This window comes from Mastomys coucha, unplaced genomic scaffold, assembly GCF_008632895.1.
Source record: "Mastomys coucha isolate ucsf_1 unplaced genomic scaffold, UCSF_Mcou_1 pScaffold23, whole genome shotgun sequence".
In the NCBI taxonomy this organism is placed as follows: domain Eukaryota; kingdom Metazoa; phylum Chordata; class Mammalia; order Rodentia; family Muridae; genus Mastomys; species Mastomys coucha.
The window spans coordinates 66,638,329-66,658,157 of NW_022196906.1; the positions used below are offsets into that span (position 1 = coordinate 66,638,329).

Consider the following 19,829-nt stretch of genomic DNA (forward strand, 5'->3'; position numbering starts at 1 on the left):
AAAAAAAAAAAAAAAAAAAAAAAGAAGAATTCTCCAGAATGTACAAAAAAAGTCTAGTAAGACTGTTAATATACAAAAACCACTTATAGATTTTATATATTAGACATGAATCAGAAAATGAAATTTTATAACTACCAGCATCAAGAATTTTAAAATATTCAGTTAACTAAACTAAAAAGAAAATGTACAAGATCTATTTATTTAAAACTATATTCAGAAAAGTTAAATACATATATACATCAAAAGTTCTCATACTCTTAAAATAGTGATTACATATAGCTGGCAAACCTCCTCAAAGCTCCTTTTGTAATCATAACTGGTCAAAACGCAGAGAGGGCAACCCATCCTTAACTGATACATCTAACAACACAACTCATATAACTAGTGCCCTGGGACTATCTAAACAAAAGAGGTAGAAAGATAATAAGAACCTGAGGATCAGGAGGTTGCTACAAGACAGTATCTTCTAAATATACAGAGTTACACCGATGAAACTGTAACAATATAGTCCCCTAAAAAAGAGTTGCACAATGGCAATACCAAGTTGACATCCCAACCATAGATGGGGAAATCTAACAAAGCCCCATCCCTACAGAGCTACACACATTAACAAGAAAATATCCATGCTGCATTGTCAACTTATAAACAAGTCTGTGATGAAAAAAAGAAAATGGATCAAGCAAGACACCCTGCAGCACGACTCCTCCTCAGTAAAGGCCTCTGGAAGATCCTCAGGGGAGACCCAGAGGAAAGCCTAGTCCTTACAAAGGAAGACAGCTACAGGTAGTAGTGCCCTGAAGACCTTCTAGTAAAGCAAGGTACAGAAAGGTTTGTGTAAAGAACTCTGACATTTTGCACAATGAAATCACCTTAATGTTTCAGACATTCTTTGCCCACCAAGACAGCTGGTATTTTATTGTTTCACCATAAAACAACTTCCTACACGGAAGATATATTCTGTTCTCTGTACAAAGCACCATACTGATTATACTATGTTGTGGTACAAGTCTGAAGTACCTCCCAGAGGCTGATTACTTCATGGCCTGCTGCATCAGTCATGTTCAAAGGTGGGGCTTCATTTGCTGGGATACTGACACAGGATAGAAACCTAAGAACCAAGAAAAGGAGTGCATCCTTGGGCACTATACCTTGTCCCAGTTTGTATCAAGAAATTATAGAGTCAAGTATGTCTTTGTGCCTCTATTTTCACAGGTATTCTGCTACAGAGACAGAAAGCTGAATGAAATATGCAATACATTGAAATAATGGTTTCACTTCACAGGAGGAGAGCTGGTGTGTCACTTTACTGTATTGAAGAGGAGCATTTTAGAATTACCATTAGAGTATGAGACAACATAAGTGGGGAACAAGGAAAACATTAAAGGCTAAGCCCTCTGGCATTCAAAAATCTCCTTTTGGATTCTTACTTTGCAAATGGCGTAGACATTTCAAATAGATTTGAAGAAACAGGCTTCTTTTCTTAGAATGTACAAATCTATATTTTGTTGTAAGAATATAAGAGTCTAGGAACTGGATTATACCATTGCCCCGCCCCCAATAACCTCCAAATACCAAGATCTGTAACATAATAAACTTTTCCCAGTTTCAGTAACTCAAACAATTTTTTTTTTTGTGACTTACAGAATTTCTTGTTGCATTTAAAAATCACAATAGCCCACCATCTTGTCTGGGACAGACTCCAGGACTTCAAAACAGTTTTCTTTCCAACAGAACATTCAGACTTTTAAAGTTCCTAACAAAGCTTTGTTTCAGAATGGATATATAACTTCTTATGTGGCTAGAAATAAAAAGAGAAAAAAATACTAACAGACTCCAAATTGGTCTGTCTATATGTAAGACTTTCTCTAATTATCAACTAAGAAAAAAAAATCTTTGCAGAAGTAAAACTAAAAATCAGAACTGAGTTTGTTCAGGTCATTTGATTGGTGCTACGGCTCAATTTTTACAACACATAAAATAATTTTTTGTAAGAAATAATGATAGCGGGGCTGGTGATGACTTGAGTTCCACATTCAAGACATGCGTGGTGAAAGAACAGAACCAATTTCCCCCAGGTTGTTCACAAATACACACACAGACACAGAGAGACAGAGAGACAGAGAGACAGAGACAGATAGACAGACAGACAGACAGACAGACAGACAGATACACAGAGAGAGTATGAAACAAGAAAAGAAGAATGAATGCTGGTTGTAGCATAACTTTAAAATCTTTAGAGTATTGTTCCTTAAAGTCCTAAATGGCTGAGAATGGAAACCCTTTGACAAGTCAACACAGTAAAAGGGGAGGGATGGCTTCAGCTACCTAGCCTGGTTACCATTCCTAGATGTTAATCTATCTTCTCAAAACCTTAATTTCCTCACCTGCAAAATTAAATGAATCATATAAATGTCTTCTTGGTGTGATACTCTTGAAGATCTAAGCAATCACACATCAAAGTTAAGTCTGTAAACTCTACTGTAATAAATGGGAATTCTAACAGTTTAATAAAAGTAAGCTAGTTAGTTATAAAAATGTGTTCATCTGGAATCTATCCTACGTTGTATTTTCATAAATAAAAAAAACCACTAAACTAAGGAAACACTAAAGAGACTATCAAGATCCAGCTGAACAATTACAAAAGGGGATTATCAAAGACTAAATTGAAATATACTTGAGGGCCACTTGGTAAATTCTGGTTAAGTGGGTGTCCTGGGAGACTAAACAGAGGTCTAGTAGCTAGGCTCATAGCTAGCAGAGCTATACTGCTGCTCTACTAGTATCCTAGACCTTAGTCACACACTTATTAGCTATGAAGCCTAAAAACCCTAATAGAGAGAATTGTAAAGTCAATCTGTCCTGACAAGGATTTGTATAGGCATACAGACTGAAGTGAAACTCACGTGAGGTGAGAAACTGACAAAAAGAAATATGTTGTTTAAAAAGATCAATAGCTGAGTCTCAACAGGTTTGCTCTAAGAATGGTAGGCTGAAAAATGAGACATTTTGGTTGTCTTAGAATGGTAGGCCATTTAAACCTATGTGATTTCCTTTAGCTTACAAAACATGCTGCAGAGTTAAAGATGCTTACATCTCATCATCCACCTTTTCTTAAATAAGAACAGATTCAGTTCAGGCAGATAACTTCCTGAATGCACTAAAAGTCACAATTACTCCCCAGATTCATTTAAGCCTAACCTTAAAATACACCCTTTCTCACCCATCTTTACATCTAGAACATGTTGAAGCAGCAGTTACGTAACAAAACAGAGATTAATGGGAACATAGATGCAATACATAGAAAACACTTACTTTAATTCTCTGTCCCTTCTGTCTTGCTTTGCTATTTAACTGCTTCATCTCCTGTTTTGTACCTGAGATCAAGAGGCATAAAATACTATTTCAAAATTTGTGTGTCCTTTCTAATTAGTGCATTTAAACTTCCTATTCACCATAAAATCTATACCATTCCCCCTCAAAATATAAAAGAACAAGTTGTAAACAGGTTGGAGGATACATCTTCCTTGTTCTAGGGAAGATGGTAACACTAAGCTCAGCTATCTAACCCTGAAAATGCACACAAGGAAGAAAAGCTATTTTTAGCCTTTCTTCACACATACAAACACAATTTTTTTTTGTTTTTAATCAAACAATCAGGTAGTTTTTTTAACACAAAAAACAGCAAACCTGTTACAGCCTGAAAACTACAGAGAACTGAATTCTACAGTTACCATTCTGTGGCAGGAAAGAGTTTAGAGAGTCACAGCTTCCCAGCCACCTAGTCCTATCAGCTATTTCACAAGCACTACTACCTTTGACAATTTTATTTTTTCTGTTTCCATTACTCTGTAGTCTGGCTTGTATTTTCCTAACCCAAGCATGACTTTATGATAAGCAGATCTATATAGTTAATCTTCCCAGATCATCATATTTCTTGTTAGTATTTCATGTTGAACCCATTAGAGTGTTATTCCCTATATACAAGTCTATTTTTAATTCAATCTATTCCCAGAAAGATATACAACATTTTTCCTAGAGAAAAGTTACTCCTCTTACCCCATACTATTCATCTACTAATCACCTAAAGACAGACTTTCTATCTACTGAATTTAGTGATCCTGGGGTGAGGAGGCCTTTGTTTATACGACCCTACCATTCCCTATTAAAAGAATGTTGTTTTTCAGGCTGGAGAGATGGCTCAGTGGTTAAGAGCACTGACAGTTCTTCAGAAGGGCCTGAGTTCAAATCCCAGCAACCACATGGTAGCTCACAACCATCCATAATGAGATCTGATGCCCTCTTCTGGTGTGTATGAAGAAGCTACAGTGTACTTAGATGTAATAATGAATAAAATCTTAAAAAAAAAAAAAAAGAATGTCATTTCTCTTTCAATTCTATGCATAGAAATGCTTGTTCAACCTGTTCAACACTTCCTCCTCAATTACATCTTTCCTGGTCAATGAAATTATTTAAAAAGACAAATATTTAGAGCAAGCAATAAATTTTAGAAGTTAACTATTTGCTACCTAATTATACCTGCAATCTTACTGCCTTAAAAGAATTAAAAGCTTTAAAATGTAACTTTGTAGGCATATATGGCCTATTTCTAAGCATACTTCGTGGATTCTAAAACATGCATTTATTCACCTTTAGCATTTCAAAATCTTGATGCATCTACCACCTGCAGAATCTTAAAAATGGGAGTGGGGAGCATGCCAGAAAAATTCCTTAAAGACAAACAAACTAAGTCAGGTGTGATGGTAGAAGCCTATAATCTCAGCTACTCAGGAAGGTGACACAGAAGGATTGTAAATATAAGACTCACTTTGGACTACATAGTACGTTAAGGCCAGAATGGGCAATTTAGAAAGATTCTACCTCCAAAACAAAAACAAAAACAAAAACAACAAGAAAAAACAAACCCAAACCTTTTACTTTAAGAAGAAGGAGGTGGTGACAATGTCTGTCTGTCTTGAGTATATGGCACATGTGTATGTACAGATGTGTTCAGAGACCCGAAGAGGCTGTAAGATCTCTTATGTTCAAGTTACAAGTGCTTTTGAAGCCACCTGATGGGGCTGCTAGGAACTGAACTCAGGTGCCCTGCAATGGCTGCCAAAGATTTTTAACCATTGAGCAGTCTCTCCAGCCTCAAAACAAGAAGTTTGAAAATAAAAGGCTATGGATATAGCTCAATAGTAGAACACTTACCTAGTATATGTGTGGCCCTGGGTTCAATTCCTAGTATTGAGGGACAGGATAAATTTAATATTCTTATTGCAATGGGGTTTTCTCTTAACACTGTTTCCAGTGGAAGAAGCAGCAAGGTCCCTATGCTCTACTAGCAACTACTAAGGCTTCTATGACCTGTAAACCCAAGCAGGTCAATCCAAAACTCTAGCCAGTATAACCCCTTAGTGAGGTCAAAATGACCTCTGTATTTTGTATAGACAGTACATGAAGATATCCAAGGCTCTATTATCCCATATCAAGCTCACAATCTACTAAGTGGCACTCAACCAAGCTCTCCTACATGAATGAAAAAGATACTGAATGCCAGCTAAGAATGGAGAGAGCACTAAACAAAATTAAAGTTCCCTTTAGCCTCATCTGGCACAAACACTGCAGAAGCTTCAAGAGAAAATAACATCAACTTCATCCAGATAACCTTATATATTGGTTTTAGTTTCAATTGTTTGTGAAGACTATATTCTTATTTTAGTTGAGTAGTTTTTCTTCTTCCCTTTATCCAAATTACAGTCTCTGGCTCTGTACATAAATTTTGAAAGACCAGCAACTCTAAACTCTTGATAAGTTTCTACCCAACATACTCTTTATGAAAAAAAGTGAACACTTCTAGTGCTCTGAGTACACACAACTCCCAGTGAACCCATTGCTATAAGGAAGCAAAAGTCAGAGCAAGTACCTTAGAATTCAAAACATGCCTATTTCTCATCCCTTAGGGGAAAGTCCCTGGGGCTCGTGGAAGAAACTGTTCAGCCATTAAGGGCTAGGTTCACAACCAAAATACAAGTAACAAGTCCCTGGGATCGTTCTGTGCTAAGTCACATATATCAAATAACTGAAGGACTTTTTTTTTAAGCCCAACCCATCAACACATATCCCCTCTGTACTATCAGTACAGGCTAGAAGGGTAGTGGCATTCCATTATTAGTGCCATTCCATTTCTATCAATGAAGAAAAAAGAGAAAGTTTGAGGTTAAGAAAATTAACTCATTCAGTATCACAAAACAAGGTGTAAGTTGTGTCAGAAATAGAAATTGACACTCCTACTTATCAGCTAGATCAAGTTGACACTGAGCAACTAATTCTGCTTCTGCCTCACTATATACTACCTTCCCTATGTTAATCTCTTTGTCTTCCTCCCTCCTTCCTTCTCCCTCTCCTCTTTCTCCTGTCTCCCCATCTCTCAACTAAAATGGCCTCAAACTTGCTAAGTAGCCCAATTTGACCTTGACTATCCGATCCTCCTGATTCTACTTCCCAAAGTGCTATAATTTCAAAAGAGTGGTGCCACATGCAGTTTGTGTGGTGCTAAATATCAAAACCAGAGCCTTGAGAAAGCTAAGAAAGCACTCCAGCACCTGAGCCACATCCCTCACTGGCTAGGAAGCATCATAGCCCAAACTGTTTTCCACCACCCACATAGCCCCTTTCTTGTTTTGACTTTTTACTTTCCCTTCAAAGTTGTAACAGAAATGTTAGGACTACTCTTTGAATCCGGAAGTGCTGAAGAAAGGCAAAAGGACTGAGAGATGCTGGCATTGAAGTGTAATATATTCACAGGCCAGAGGCAGTCTCTGACCAGCCACAGGGCAGCCTTCCTCATGTGAACAGTGGGCCTCCTGCAAAGCTATACCTTCACACTCTCCAAACTTGGTTCTCATCTGAAATCCGGGGTAAAGGATAGCAGCTAACACATTTTTTCAGTGGTGAAAAATTCTATGATATGACAAAAGCCAAGGAAATGAAAAAGACCAAAATGCAAATGACTATTTCATTCTGCAAAACACAATACAAAAAGGGGGTGGGGAACCTAGGGAAATTTAGACACACCCAAACTCAGTTCAAGCCAATGAAGGTTCTTTATAAAGAAAAATAGTAGCAGCAATGATAAATAGTAAATACTCATTCTAACACCAATATTTTACATGGAAAATGCTTATGACTTTAAAAATATAAGCCCACTCATAGTAGCTAATGACATATAGACATGTTGTTTGTTGACAGTGAACCTGTATAAACTTTTTCAAAGGAACAGTAAAATATTTGGTCTCTTACTAAAAAAAAGTATATACAAACATACACACACACACACATATACATACATATTTAGAATCAGCAGGAAAGTTCTGCATTCTGTGCAGGCTATGAGGTACAAATCTCTATGGTACCATAGTAAAACTTAGGCTAGGCTGGGTACCAGTGTGTACAAGAATGGGCAAACCTAACCATATGGTCACTTAAAAGAGCTACATATCCAGGTATCAGTCACAACTCAGGAACAAAATATGTATTTCAGGAAATATATAACCATGAAAATGCATTTAATTTATTTTATATTGAGATAAAACACTGAGAACAGTAATTGTTTTATTTATTGAATTAATAAATATTTCATAGCTATAATATCCACTTTTATCTATGCTCTTTAAAGTCTGTGTAATATTACTATAATTTTGAAGACAAAAAAAAAACCCACAAAGAAAGGTGACTTTCCTACGGTCCACTATACAAGTCTACAAGTGTCTGACCTATCTATGAGGAAATGAAGTCTGTAAGCGTGAACAGCTGTCCCCATCACTCAGAGTACTGTCTATTATGAGCCTCACAGGTTTTCATCATTGTTCTTTTTTTTTTTTAACAAACATTTGGTTACTCACTTCTTAACATTTTCTACTTTTGAAATTCTATATAATCATATAATTGCATCATTTTCACCCTTCTTTTTCTACCCTTCAAATCCTTACATGTGCATCATATTGCTCTTTCAAATTCATGGCCTCTTTTTCCATTAACTGTTATGAGCACATATATTCATTCCTAAAAAGACGCTGCTCAGTGTCGACATTCTTCCTATGTATTTCTTCAGTGATGACCATCAGGTTTTGGATAGCCAATTGCTCTTCCTGAGGGAAGAATTTTTCTACAACTCTCAGCATTCCTTAATTGTCTGTTCTATGTATTGTGCTAAGGCAATTGATTTTTCCAAATTTTGATTATACTTAACTAAATACAGCACACCTATCATGCAAAAAACATTGCTTTATGCAGAAAGAAAAACTTTTAAACCATTATTTTACAGCAAGAGATGGACTTTTTTCAAGAACTTAATACATAATTGCAAGGGAAGGGAAATTGGTGTTATTAATATTTGTAATAGATCCAAAGGAAAAATGTTTATTAATTACTAAAAGACCAAAATTCTCATTTACTAGATTTATATGGCAGCATCTCTTGCAAACGCATTCATTTGTTTCTCTTTGATTAGACACAAACTTCTATAAGCTGAATTCAAAAAGCACTCACAGAACAGTGCCTATCAGACACTGACCATTCCATTTAATCCTTTTAACAACTTCTTAAAATAGCTAACACCAATCCCTTTTTACAAATGAGTGAAGTACAGTGAATTTAAATAACCTGTCCAGAATAACACTGATGGTAAAAAGTAGGGAAAACCTGAAACTCTAACAATCATTAACACAGCAGTCAACTAGAACAATCCAATTTCCTGGCCTTTATACCTGGTACAATCTCAACAGAAAATATTCCTTGCACTAAAGGATAAAACGGGCTATAAAAACTTGTTGCCTATTACTTCTTGTAGGTCTGAACTATGCAATACTTAAATCTTGTTCATCTCTGGTGCTTCAACTTTGACAAAGTTTTAAAACTGGATCTTTCATATCATAGTACTTCTTCCATGATTGTGTGTTTGTTCTGCACAGACAGACAAAGCATCAAGAATGCACAAACACTGGAGAAGGCATGAGAGCACACACAAAAGCAGGTTTCAAGCCTAAGAGTGTTACATACATATATCATTTCTTCTAACATTACCACATCTGTTCCTGTATCTCCCTCAAAAACTTTTTGTTAAATGGATAGAACTAAAAAATATCCTGCTAGGCAGTGGTGGTGCACGCCTTTAATCCCAGCACTTGGGAGGCAGAGGCAGGCGGATTTCTGAGTTTGAGGCCAGCCTAGTCTACAGAGTGAGTTCCAGGACAGCCAGGGCTATACAGAGTAAACCTCTTTCAAAAAAACCAAAATCATCCTGAGTGAGGTAACCCAATCACAAAATAACACACATGGTATACACTCACTGATAAGTGGATATTAGTCCAAATGCTCGGAATACCCAAGATACAATTCACAGACTACATGAAGCTCAAAAAGAAGAAAGACCAAAGTGTGGGTGCTTTAGTCCTTCTTAGAAAAGATAATAAAATACTCACAGGAGCAAATAGGGAGACAAAGCGTGGAGCAGTGATTGAAGGAAAGACGGTCCAGAGATTGTCCCACCTGGGGATCCATCCCATATACAGTCACCAAACCCAGACAGAATTGTGGATGCCAAGAAGTGCTTGCTGACAGGAGCCTGATATAGCTGTCTCCTAGGAGGCTCTGCCAGAGTCAGACATATACAGAGGTGGAGGTTCACAACCAACCATTGAACTGATCACAGGATCTCCAATGGAGGAGTTAGAGAAAGGACAGAAGGAGCTGAAGGGGTTTGTAACCCCATAAGAAAAACAACAATATCAACCAACCATGGCTCCCAGGGTCTAAACCACCAACCAAGGAGTTCACATGGAGGGACCCATGGCTCCAGCCGTAGAGCAGAGGATGGCCTTGTCAGACATCAATGGGAGAAGAGGCCCAATACCCCAGTGTACAGGAATGCAAGGGGTCGGAGGAGGCAGAAGTGGATATGTGGGCGGGGGAACACCCTCATAGAAGCAGAAGGTAGGCTGGGATAGGAGTTTTTTTTTGGGGGGGGGATAACATTTGAAATGTAAATAAATAAACTATCCAATAAAAAATAAAATAAAAAACAAAACAAAAAATATTTAAAAAACAAAACAAAACAAAATAAAACCCTCTTTGTTAATGGGTTTCTGTGAGTAATTCTAATAACCAGAAACTTAACTGCCTCTACACTGTGAGGGCTACTTTTCAGATCTATTAAGACCTGGAGAGGTCACATATAAAAGGAACTTAGCTGCAGTGACTGTTCTAGTTCTGGAAAAGGTGTTTAAGAGCAGTAAGCTGGGTACCTAGGAATGTGCCTGGGTTAAACAGGAAGCTGACTGAACACAGAAACAGTTCAACTTTTCTCTACCACAACCTACACTAAAAATAAGCTAATAAATACGTTCAGAATAGAAGACAGCTTTCTCATGAGACCTACATATCAAATAGCAAAAACAGCAGGATTTTCTTTGAGAGTCATCACTGGAGGCAAATATAATGTCAGAATGATCAGTCTGAGAAGTGCTTAGATACATTGTTATATGTTCTCCTAAAATCCCATCTAATATTCAAGTAGAAAAACTTAGGAAGCCTGAAAGTGAAGTAAATTGGAACTACAAAGGAATCATTTAATGCACTTTAGGACAGTAACTTGAGCCTCTGAAGGAAATTTTTCAAATATTTACATATACTATAAGTTCCTACTATAGAAAACTTGCAATTTTAAATATATAATCAAGAAACATACTTAAATATTTTTCAGAGAATCAAAAACTCTCTTCAGAATTGGGAGAAAATTGAACATCTACAAGTTTAAAATCTCCAAGACAAGAAATCGTGTCCAGGAATCCTAAAATCTAAATCCTGACAAAGCACTTCACATTATGACAGCTATTTTGGCCACTCATACTCACGATGTTAATAGAGACAGTCAGCATCTGTCTATCTGTTTTCCTCCAAATAATAATAGTCCTTCCCAAGATATTTAAAAATTAGAGTGTAGCCTAAGAAAACAGCAAAACCTCTTGTTTTCGGAAGCACTCTGATATTGACAGAACAATATCAAAAGCTGCCCAATTGCATACAAGGCCCCAACTGCATGCTACTTTCATTCTACTCTTGAAGATACTTTGCTTTAAGAGTTAAATGTTCATAAACTTTATGTATGTTTGTGTATCTTGGTTTGCTATGAGAGAAAAGAAGTGGCTCATTATTCATTTACATATAGCATTATGGTTTGCATGTGAAATGACCCTGACAGATTCATGTGTCTGAACATGTGGTCTAACCTGATTACAGTTTCTAAAAATTAGAACCTCTAGAAAGTAGGGCCTCACTGCAGCAAGTGGGGTAAGGAAGGAAGGCCTTGTGAATTACAGTCTAGTCCTACTCAAGGTCTGCTTCCTCATCAGCTAAGAAGTGAGCAAACTGCCCCACCCTGACAGGAATCAGTCTTGCATCATCAGCACCACCAAGACTTCCCTACCTTTAAACTACGAGCTCTAAGATATTTCTTCTCATCTAGTGTAGATTGTGTCAAGCCTTTTAAACATGAATAGCATACAGTCTTTTAAAAAATATCCCACTTCATAACCCTACCAGTGTACTAGTGGCTGGGAACAAAGTGTTTATTTACAGTTCTTTCATTTTCTGTCTCTGGTCCCATTTCAAACCTTTGCCAGAAATTTTTGCTTAGTTTTCTTGCTGGAAAAGACCCTAATCTTTACACTCTTTGGTGCACAGAACACAAAGTTGGTCTTATTTTCTACTGTTAACCAAGAAATACCATATTTTACATCGATTTTGACATGGTTTCTAGAGATAAGACTACTGAGTACCCAATATGAACAACTGATAACCTCTGTCACTCAGCTTGAGAAGGAAGCTGAAAGCTGGAGCTTTAGAAATCACTACCATCTCCTCAAACAGGTAGCACACGAAGAAACAGCAATGCGGTAGAAAGAACATCTGATGCGTACTCTGAGCTCCTCCAGCATCACAGGGGAGCACTGTAGGCAAACCAGATCTGAATAACACCAGGAATATTTCTTTAGATATAGGAATTGTAATAAACCTCAAAAGCAGAGCTGAAGATTAAATCAGTGATGAGGGCTGTGCATATTCTATCATATTTCCACAAAATAAATAATCTTTATTTGTTATGAAAAGTTCATTTATGGAAATCCTCATTTACTCAGCCCAATAATCTTTACAGTTGTAACAAAGACTTAAGAAAACGTACTTTAAAGGGGAAAAGGTCAAGTAACATATAAAGGCAGGCCTATCACAATTACACCAGACTTCTCACCTGAGACTATGAAAGCTAGAAGACCCTGGGCAGATGTCATACAGACCCTAAGAGAACACAAATGCCAGCCCAGGCTATTATACCCAGCAAAACTCTCAATTACCATAGATAGAGAAAACAAGATATTCCATGACAAAACAAAATTTACACAATCTTTCCACAAATCCAGCCCTACAAAGGATAATAGATGGAAGACATCAACATAAGGAGCAAAACTACACCCTAGAAGAAGCAAGAAAGTAATCTTTCAACAAATCCACCTCTTACAACAAAAACAACAGGAAGCAACAATTACCTTTTCTTAATATCTTAATATGAAAATTAATATCACCAACATATCCTAATTAATTGAAATCCAAAAATATGAGGAATTAGAAATTTGTTGATTGTCATCCAATGCTCTAATTTGGTAATTGAAGAAATAGGTCCAATATTGTACAATCTATATACACTTTCAGCTTGTTTGTTTGTGACTGTGTCTGGCTGTGTACACCATAAGGTTCTTGAAATCTTGCTTCTCCTATCTCAGCCTCTCTATTAGTAGTATTGTTTATTTCATGTTTTTACACTATACTATGGTTTTCAGAACTGCTTATACATTTCAAAAGTATTTATATACCCAAAAGAAAAACAGACAATTAACTAGGGAGGTTGTTTGTAAGAGAACAACAAAGAGTGAGACTGAATTCTTTGCTTGACATTTGCAACTCTTGTATTAAGTTTGAAGAAGAGGACTTTATAAGTTACTCTTTCTCTGAGATGAATGCTTTTCCAAATTATCACAGCTAATGAGCCAGATTCTTACCCACACCTAATGTCTGTGCCACCCGCCAAGCAGAACCATTGTTCATTGAAACAATTGGTGAATGACTTTATGGATAGACCATCTTAATACACACACCATTTCTTAAATGAATATAACCTGTTCTCTGTGGGCTGAGAATAAAGTCACTCACTCAAGTCAAACAGTTTTGACCATAGTAGGAAGTCTGTATCCAAAAATCGTGCCTATAATTCATTCCTTGGCGCAGCAGAACTGTCAACTCTCAGCTTAGTTACAATGGAGGTAAAATCCTTTGGTGATGTGAGGGTCATTAAAGTACAGCCTTATTACAATGAATCTAATGTCTAAAAATTGTTCTTATTTTGGGCTTGTACCACAGTAAGAGCCAAGATTTTAAACTCTACTAAATACAAAACAAACAAACAAAAAGACTTTATATATTTATGTTCTTTAAGAAAATACTAGTAGGATGTATTATTTTGAAATTTACAGTTAATATGTTTGGAGTTATTTAAAATTTATAGAGAAAAACATGTATTTTCAGTATTGCTGTAGATGAGCATCTACATAAGACTGTTAAATTGATTGTTGTTTTATATCAAACAACTTTCATAATACTTATTTTTATTGTTATAATATTTTATAAGTTTTAAGGAATATGACAAAAAAGATATTGTAGGTATTGAAGGGGGGTCTCTGGGAGGAGTTGGTACATAAGGGAAGCAAAAATGTGATTTAATTCTATTTACTTAAAATATGTTTTTAAATGTTAACAAATTCAGATAAATTAAAATCATGTAACTTTTCTCATCATAATTCAATAAAAGTTAAAAAAAAGAAAAAGGAAAACTTACTCTAGATGAATCATAGGAGGGGCTTGGTTGACCACTTGTTCCCCAAGATGTTGTTCCTCCACGCTCATCCATACCTAAAGAAAGAAGACAGTGGACAATATAAATCTAAAGACATATTTAGGATGTTTGGATAATGTATAAGAAAACAAAGTTCACATGGTGGTGTGAGAATCATTGTGAAACTGGCTATATCACTTTCCCTGCCTTAGTAGCATGTAGCAAGGTAGTTTCTTCAGAGTTACTCTACTATTATTCCCCTAAATGATACCCTCTGTACAGCATGACATTTCAGAACTAAAATATTTCTTTGGAGGCTTTCAAATGGATTTTCACATAAGTGTCTCTCACTGTTTTCTACCCATTCCCCACAAACTTTCCATTTATGAAAATATGAAGATTTCAGGTCTTCAACCATAAAAACAAAGCTAGCTAAGTAATATTTAGTTTATTATTTGTGTTTTTATCAGATTAGAGAGTTAATATTCTTAACAGAAAATAGAGAATCTCAAATTTGCTATCCCAAACTAACCACAGTGACATAAGAATGCACTGCTCTAATTCTGTGGGTAGTAATTCTATCTCTTCAAAGCTGTTACTCACAACGTAGCTGCAAAGTAAAGGTTACTCTTAAAGGGGGATAAAGGATCAGTTTGCATCATCCTTTTCTGATGCCAGGCTCTAAACCTCCACATTCCCATTAGTTCCAGGAAAAACTGATAATCTCTCAATTGGTCATTTATCATTTTATGTTTCAATCCAATTATTTCTACATTTTATATATTTAAAAATCCAGGATTTTCATCTTTGATTCCTAGAGACAGTATGTATTCCCCAGCTCTTTCTAAGCTTTTTTCTATACTAAATATCAATGTTGGCTTTCTTTCCTTTGTACTTGAAAGAAATAGATGTTAGAAGTTACTAAGTTTAGGAACTCTTTCAGAGTATTCCTAGAAGTCATCTGTAATGTAGGTGAGAATGCAGGGCTCAGTAGATAAAATGCCAAAACTTCTGTGGCAACCTGAGAGAGTCCAAAGCTTGTATAGGAACCAGCTGAAGTATAGGAAACTGAACAAACAAGATTCAGGTGCTAGGTCCCACAGCAGAATGACTTCCTTACTAACTTGGTTACTGGGGCCTAACTAAGAGTTCTCTTAAGAAAATTGCAGGGCATGATGGTGCACACCTTTAGTTAATCCCAGCACTCAGAAGGCAAAAGCAGAAGAGGCCCGCCTACAGAGTTGAGCTGCAGGGTTAGCCCAGACTACACAGACAAACCCTGTCAAACAAACAAACAAACAAACAAACAAAAAACAACTAAAAAGAAAGAAAGAAAGAGAGATGAAAAGAATAGATCTTATAGCCTACTATTATAATTATTCTATGTATAGATTAGCTATTGTTAATCTTGCTGCCTAATTTTAGAAATCTGAGTTCATCTCTGGCATATATAGGAAAAAATGTACACACACACATATACATTCGTACATACACATATGAGGAAGGAGTTGGTACGATTTTCAGTTTTAGGTACCTGCAGGGAATTTGGAATATGTCCCCACAGGTAAAGATGAACTGCTGTACAGATAACATTCCAGGCACAATTTAAAATGAAAAAATGTTCAAAACACATGAAGTACTTTATTTTTTCTTAGAAAAATCTTATTAAAATTTACAATTTAGTAAAGACTCTTACACATACGCAATGTGTCATGGAAAGGCAGTTTATCTTTCCAGTACCACAAGCTACCCGAGAAGTACTTTCTAAGCATTTTCTTTGTAATGAGCATTATAAATAGAACACAGGATTTTCTAAGAGACTCAAACAAAAACAAAGACTAATATTAAACCACAGAATATACTAACATGAAATAAAACTCCAAGTAATTGTGTAAGTTGTGTATACAAAGTATTCTCAAACGATTATATACTGGAAAACTTATGATGAATTCTAGCCTAATGAAAATAAGACAAAATTTATCTTAATGTTTTTATAGCAAACCATTAATAAATATGTTATTTTAAATTTAAAAAACAAACAAACAAACAAACAAAAAAACTGGAGCAAGCTATAGAAACCATCTCAGACAGTGGAAACCACACAATCAATTTTTAATCAAAAGACTTGTAACAAGATGTCATTTTACAAGGTGAAGAAAAGGCAAAGATTAATTAAACAAAATGCTAATTTATTATGTAGTTATATACTAATATTGGGAAAGGAAAAGCTCAGGAGCTATTATTACAGAGTAACATGGATCTGGCTAGGTTTTCACCTCGCAGCTCTGTGGTTTATTGTCAACACAGCCAGACTGACTAAATGTCGTGGCTGGCACTGACAAAAGTAATCACTTTGTATCAATGACCCCTTTCTGCTCAAGACAATGGCTGTACAAATACAAAAAATATGACAGCAATAATGGAACTTCTAAAGCTTCATCCATAATGAAAACAAAACAACACCTGAAGATAAACTTTATAAGGATATTATACAAACTGATAAAAATGTAGAAAACAAGAAAATACAAAGAAAAATACAAAAGAATCACAATAGAATAGGGAAAAGCAATTGTTTTGAAATACCTGGAAGAAAAATCCCACTTATTTTCTTTCCTTTCCACTTTTAGTACAACTTTAGAGTAATTGTATGATCCATAGATCTAAGTGACAGTTATGAGAACACTAAACAATTATTTTAAAAAATTGAGGTACTTTGACTATTTATTTTTCAAAAATATAATTATGTTTCTTTTCAGAATTAAAATGTGGAAGGATAAGTAAACTCATATCAACAATGAAGCATTCCTTTCTTTTTTAAACTCTGTGTGTATGTGTGTGCATGCCCAGTTTATCCTAGAGCCTGCTTTTCTGAATGGAATCAACTACATAAAATACACTGTAACTGTTTATTTCATGTGCCCCATTCTTAAAAGCATATGATTTGGGTTTTTGGAGGGTGTGTGTGTGTGTGTGTGTGTTTGCTGTGTAGCTCAGACTCACAAAGAAATTTGTAGCTTAGCCTCCAAAATGCTGGGATTTCAGCCATGTGCCATCATGCCTTGAATGCTATTTTTTTTATTAATTAATTATTTGGTAAGTATTTTGTTACTTTACTATTGCTGTAATAAAACACTATGACCAATGAAACTTATAGAAAGAAGGGTTTGTTTGAGCTTAGGGTTCCAGCAGCAGGTATGCAGGCTAGAATTTCAATCTGAGCTCACATCTTGAACACTAAGCAGGAAGCGGACAGAGCAAATGGAAATCTTTACACTCTCAAAGCCCACCCCTGTGGTGGCATAGTCCTCCAACAAACAGCAGCATTGCTAGGAGCCAAGTAAGTGTTCAAATGTCTGAGACTATGGGAAGCACCTCATACTCCACAGTAAGGAACAAACTTAAGGTCTTGTGTCTAAAAACGATAGTTTGGATTTAGTGGAAGCAGCTGGCCTCTTTTTTCCTTGTAAAAACATTTAAAAAGGACAATTACAGCTGAGTATGGTAGGCATGCCCCTAATCCCAGCAGCTGGGAGGCAGAAGCAGGTTTTGAGATTGTGGCTAGCTTGATTTGCATACTGAGTTCCTGGTGAGTCAAAGCTACATAGACACTATTTCAAAAGAAACAAAAAGACAAGACACTAAAACCACATCTGAAATTACTGTATGGACAAGCACCTCCTGCAAGACTGGGAGCTTGGAGAAGGAATAAACCAAACATGGTGAAAATCAAATGTATAAGACTCTTTAAAGAGCAGGCAAACTTTTCCCGGAGGCCAATGTGTGGCAGGCATCTTTTCCATGAAAAACTCAATACACTCCACACTCACTTGTCTCATTGCCTCTACCATAAGTATTTTTACTTAGAATATTCTCTAAAATACTATCCCTATGGTTTCCATTCCATTCCTTCCCCTTTAATATGCTAGCATTTGAAATCCAAGTTTCTGTATAGTTTTATCCACCAACAAAAACCAAAAGCATGTTCTATGTCAAAGGAGAGACTGCTCCGTGGCCAAACAACCTGGTTTCCCAGAAGGGGCTGTAGACAAGGGTTATTAACACTACATTTCAATGTTTGAAGCTCAGGAAAGATCTATCTGAGATGAAAAGGCTGGAATGGTGCAAGGCTACTGGCAATGAAGACCAGTGTCTTCTCTCCTTATCTGCCACTTAGGAAATCTACTACTAAAAACTGACATCATGAATTAATACTAAGGTAAGTGGGGAAGTGAATACAGAACTTGGGATATATTTCAGGTTTTGGAGAGTCTCAAAAACTCAAAAACAAGGAAAAGAAGAGGGAAATACAAAGAACAGAAAGCTACAGTAAAGGCGGTCAAAACAGCAATTCAACATGGACATGTGCTTATGTATGATCAGTGTTTGCCCAAAGCAAGCAAGCACCTGTCAGGTTAGAACAAACCAGGAGACTGTGCACTTCCTGCCCACAGAGTCAATTCTAATCCTGAAAGAAGTTCTTTATCCTAATAGTCAAATGGTAAACCTAGTACCACTGTATAGATACAAAAGACAACAAACATCCTTTATAGGACTGCCATCTACTATCAGGAAATAGAATAAATGATTTGTAAGAAAAATCTGATTAGAGATAACTGTGTCAAATAACCAACACTATAATGTCTACTTCAATAGTTTCTTCACTTTTATTTGTGAAGAAATGGTACTTTTTTATATAAGACTCAAAGGTTGCAATCAATTCTAAATTAACAGACATCTGAAAACCTACCAACAATTTTTCATAGTACTTTTCATATTTTGCATAAGCATAAAGTAAATCTACTGATATATTTTCTCAGGAACTCACTGAGATACAGGACCAATTACAATATAATTCCTTTTATTACTATGCTATACATTAATGAAATTAAGGGAGAAAGCTGGAAAAATGTTATAATCACAAGGGAACAAGAGAAAGTAAGATAGGCTATCTCACAGGAAAAGGAAAAGTTATATCAGGTATAAAGCTTTGAGTTTTCTGTTTTAACTACAAAAGATTCTGTGTATTGGATTGTTAAATCAAAGTCTGACTTTATATCTTAAAAAGCCAGAGCACACACCCACAAGGCAGGGTCAAACTCGTCGACAGGAGAGGTTAAAGAATTAAATAAGACATGAGTGGCAGTCAGCTAAAGAAACAGAGAATTTTAATTTTGAGTCTAACGAAAATATTGGCTTACTAAAACTAAATCCTAGACAGTAAAAATGCAACCCACAATTCAAGCCAAGAGGACCACTATGTGTGGATTCTCACAGCCTGAAGATGTAAATGTGCTCAATGAGCACAATGGACAGAGGACTGGAGATAGAAGGGAAAAAAAAGAAAACATTTTCTAAAAGGCCGAATTGAATGCGTGAAATAAAAAGTTCTTGGAGGAACCTAAAACAGAATAATTGGTGTTTATAATAGATAAATAGAAACCACTCAAATCAGAAACTAATAGAAACTTAACAAGACCTCAGAAACCTAATGGAAGAGACAAAGAAGTATAACCTGGGTATAATGAGAGAGCAAAGAGAATAGGACAGGAAAATGCATCTGAAGAAACAATGTCCAAAAGAGAATTCACAGATGTGTAAAGGTTAAACTTACCAAATAAAGACTGTGGTGAATACCAACAGTAAAAATGCCAAGAAAGTCCTATCCACCCACATCAAAATCAAGCTGACAGACAAAAATTTTAAATTTCAGAAATAGCCAGAGAGAAATATATTACCTAGAAAGGAAAAATTCAAATCACTATGTTTGCCTTCAGAAACTGGATTATGGCTCGGGCAGTGGTGGTGCACGCCTTTAGTCCCAGCACTTGGGAGGCAGAGGCAGGCAGTTTTCTGAGTTCGAGGCCAGCTTGGTCTACAAAGTGAGCTC

General features: G+C 36.1%; 1 protein-coding gene across 11 annotated transcripts in view; it reads right to left on the minus strand.

Moving 5' to 3' along the window:
- Tcf12 (transcription factor 12) overlaps positions 1-19,829 on the minus strand; it is a 296,372-nt gene that overhangs the window by 171,667 nt on the left and 104,876 nt on the right. For 9 of the 11 annotated variants that reach the window (XM_031345466.1, XM_031345461.1, XM_031345467.1 and 6 more), the window contains one exon: positions 13,946-14,019. In XM_031345466.1, the coding sequence (XP_031201326.1) occupies positions 13,946-14,019 (74 nt within the window). Of the gene's footprint in view, positions 1-3,312; positions 3,375-13,945; positions 14,020-19,829 lie in introns of all 11 variants that reach the window. The other 2 variants (XM_031345472.1, XM_031345471.1) reach the window with 1 other exon arrangement.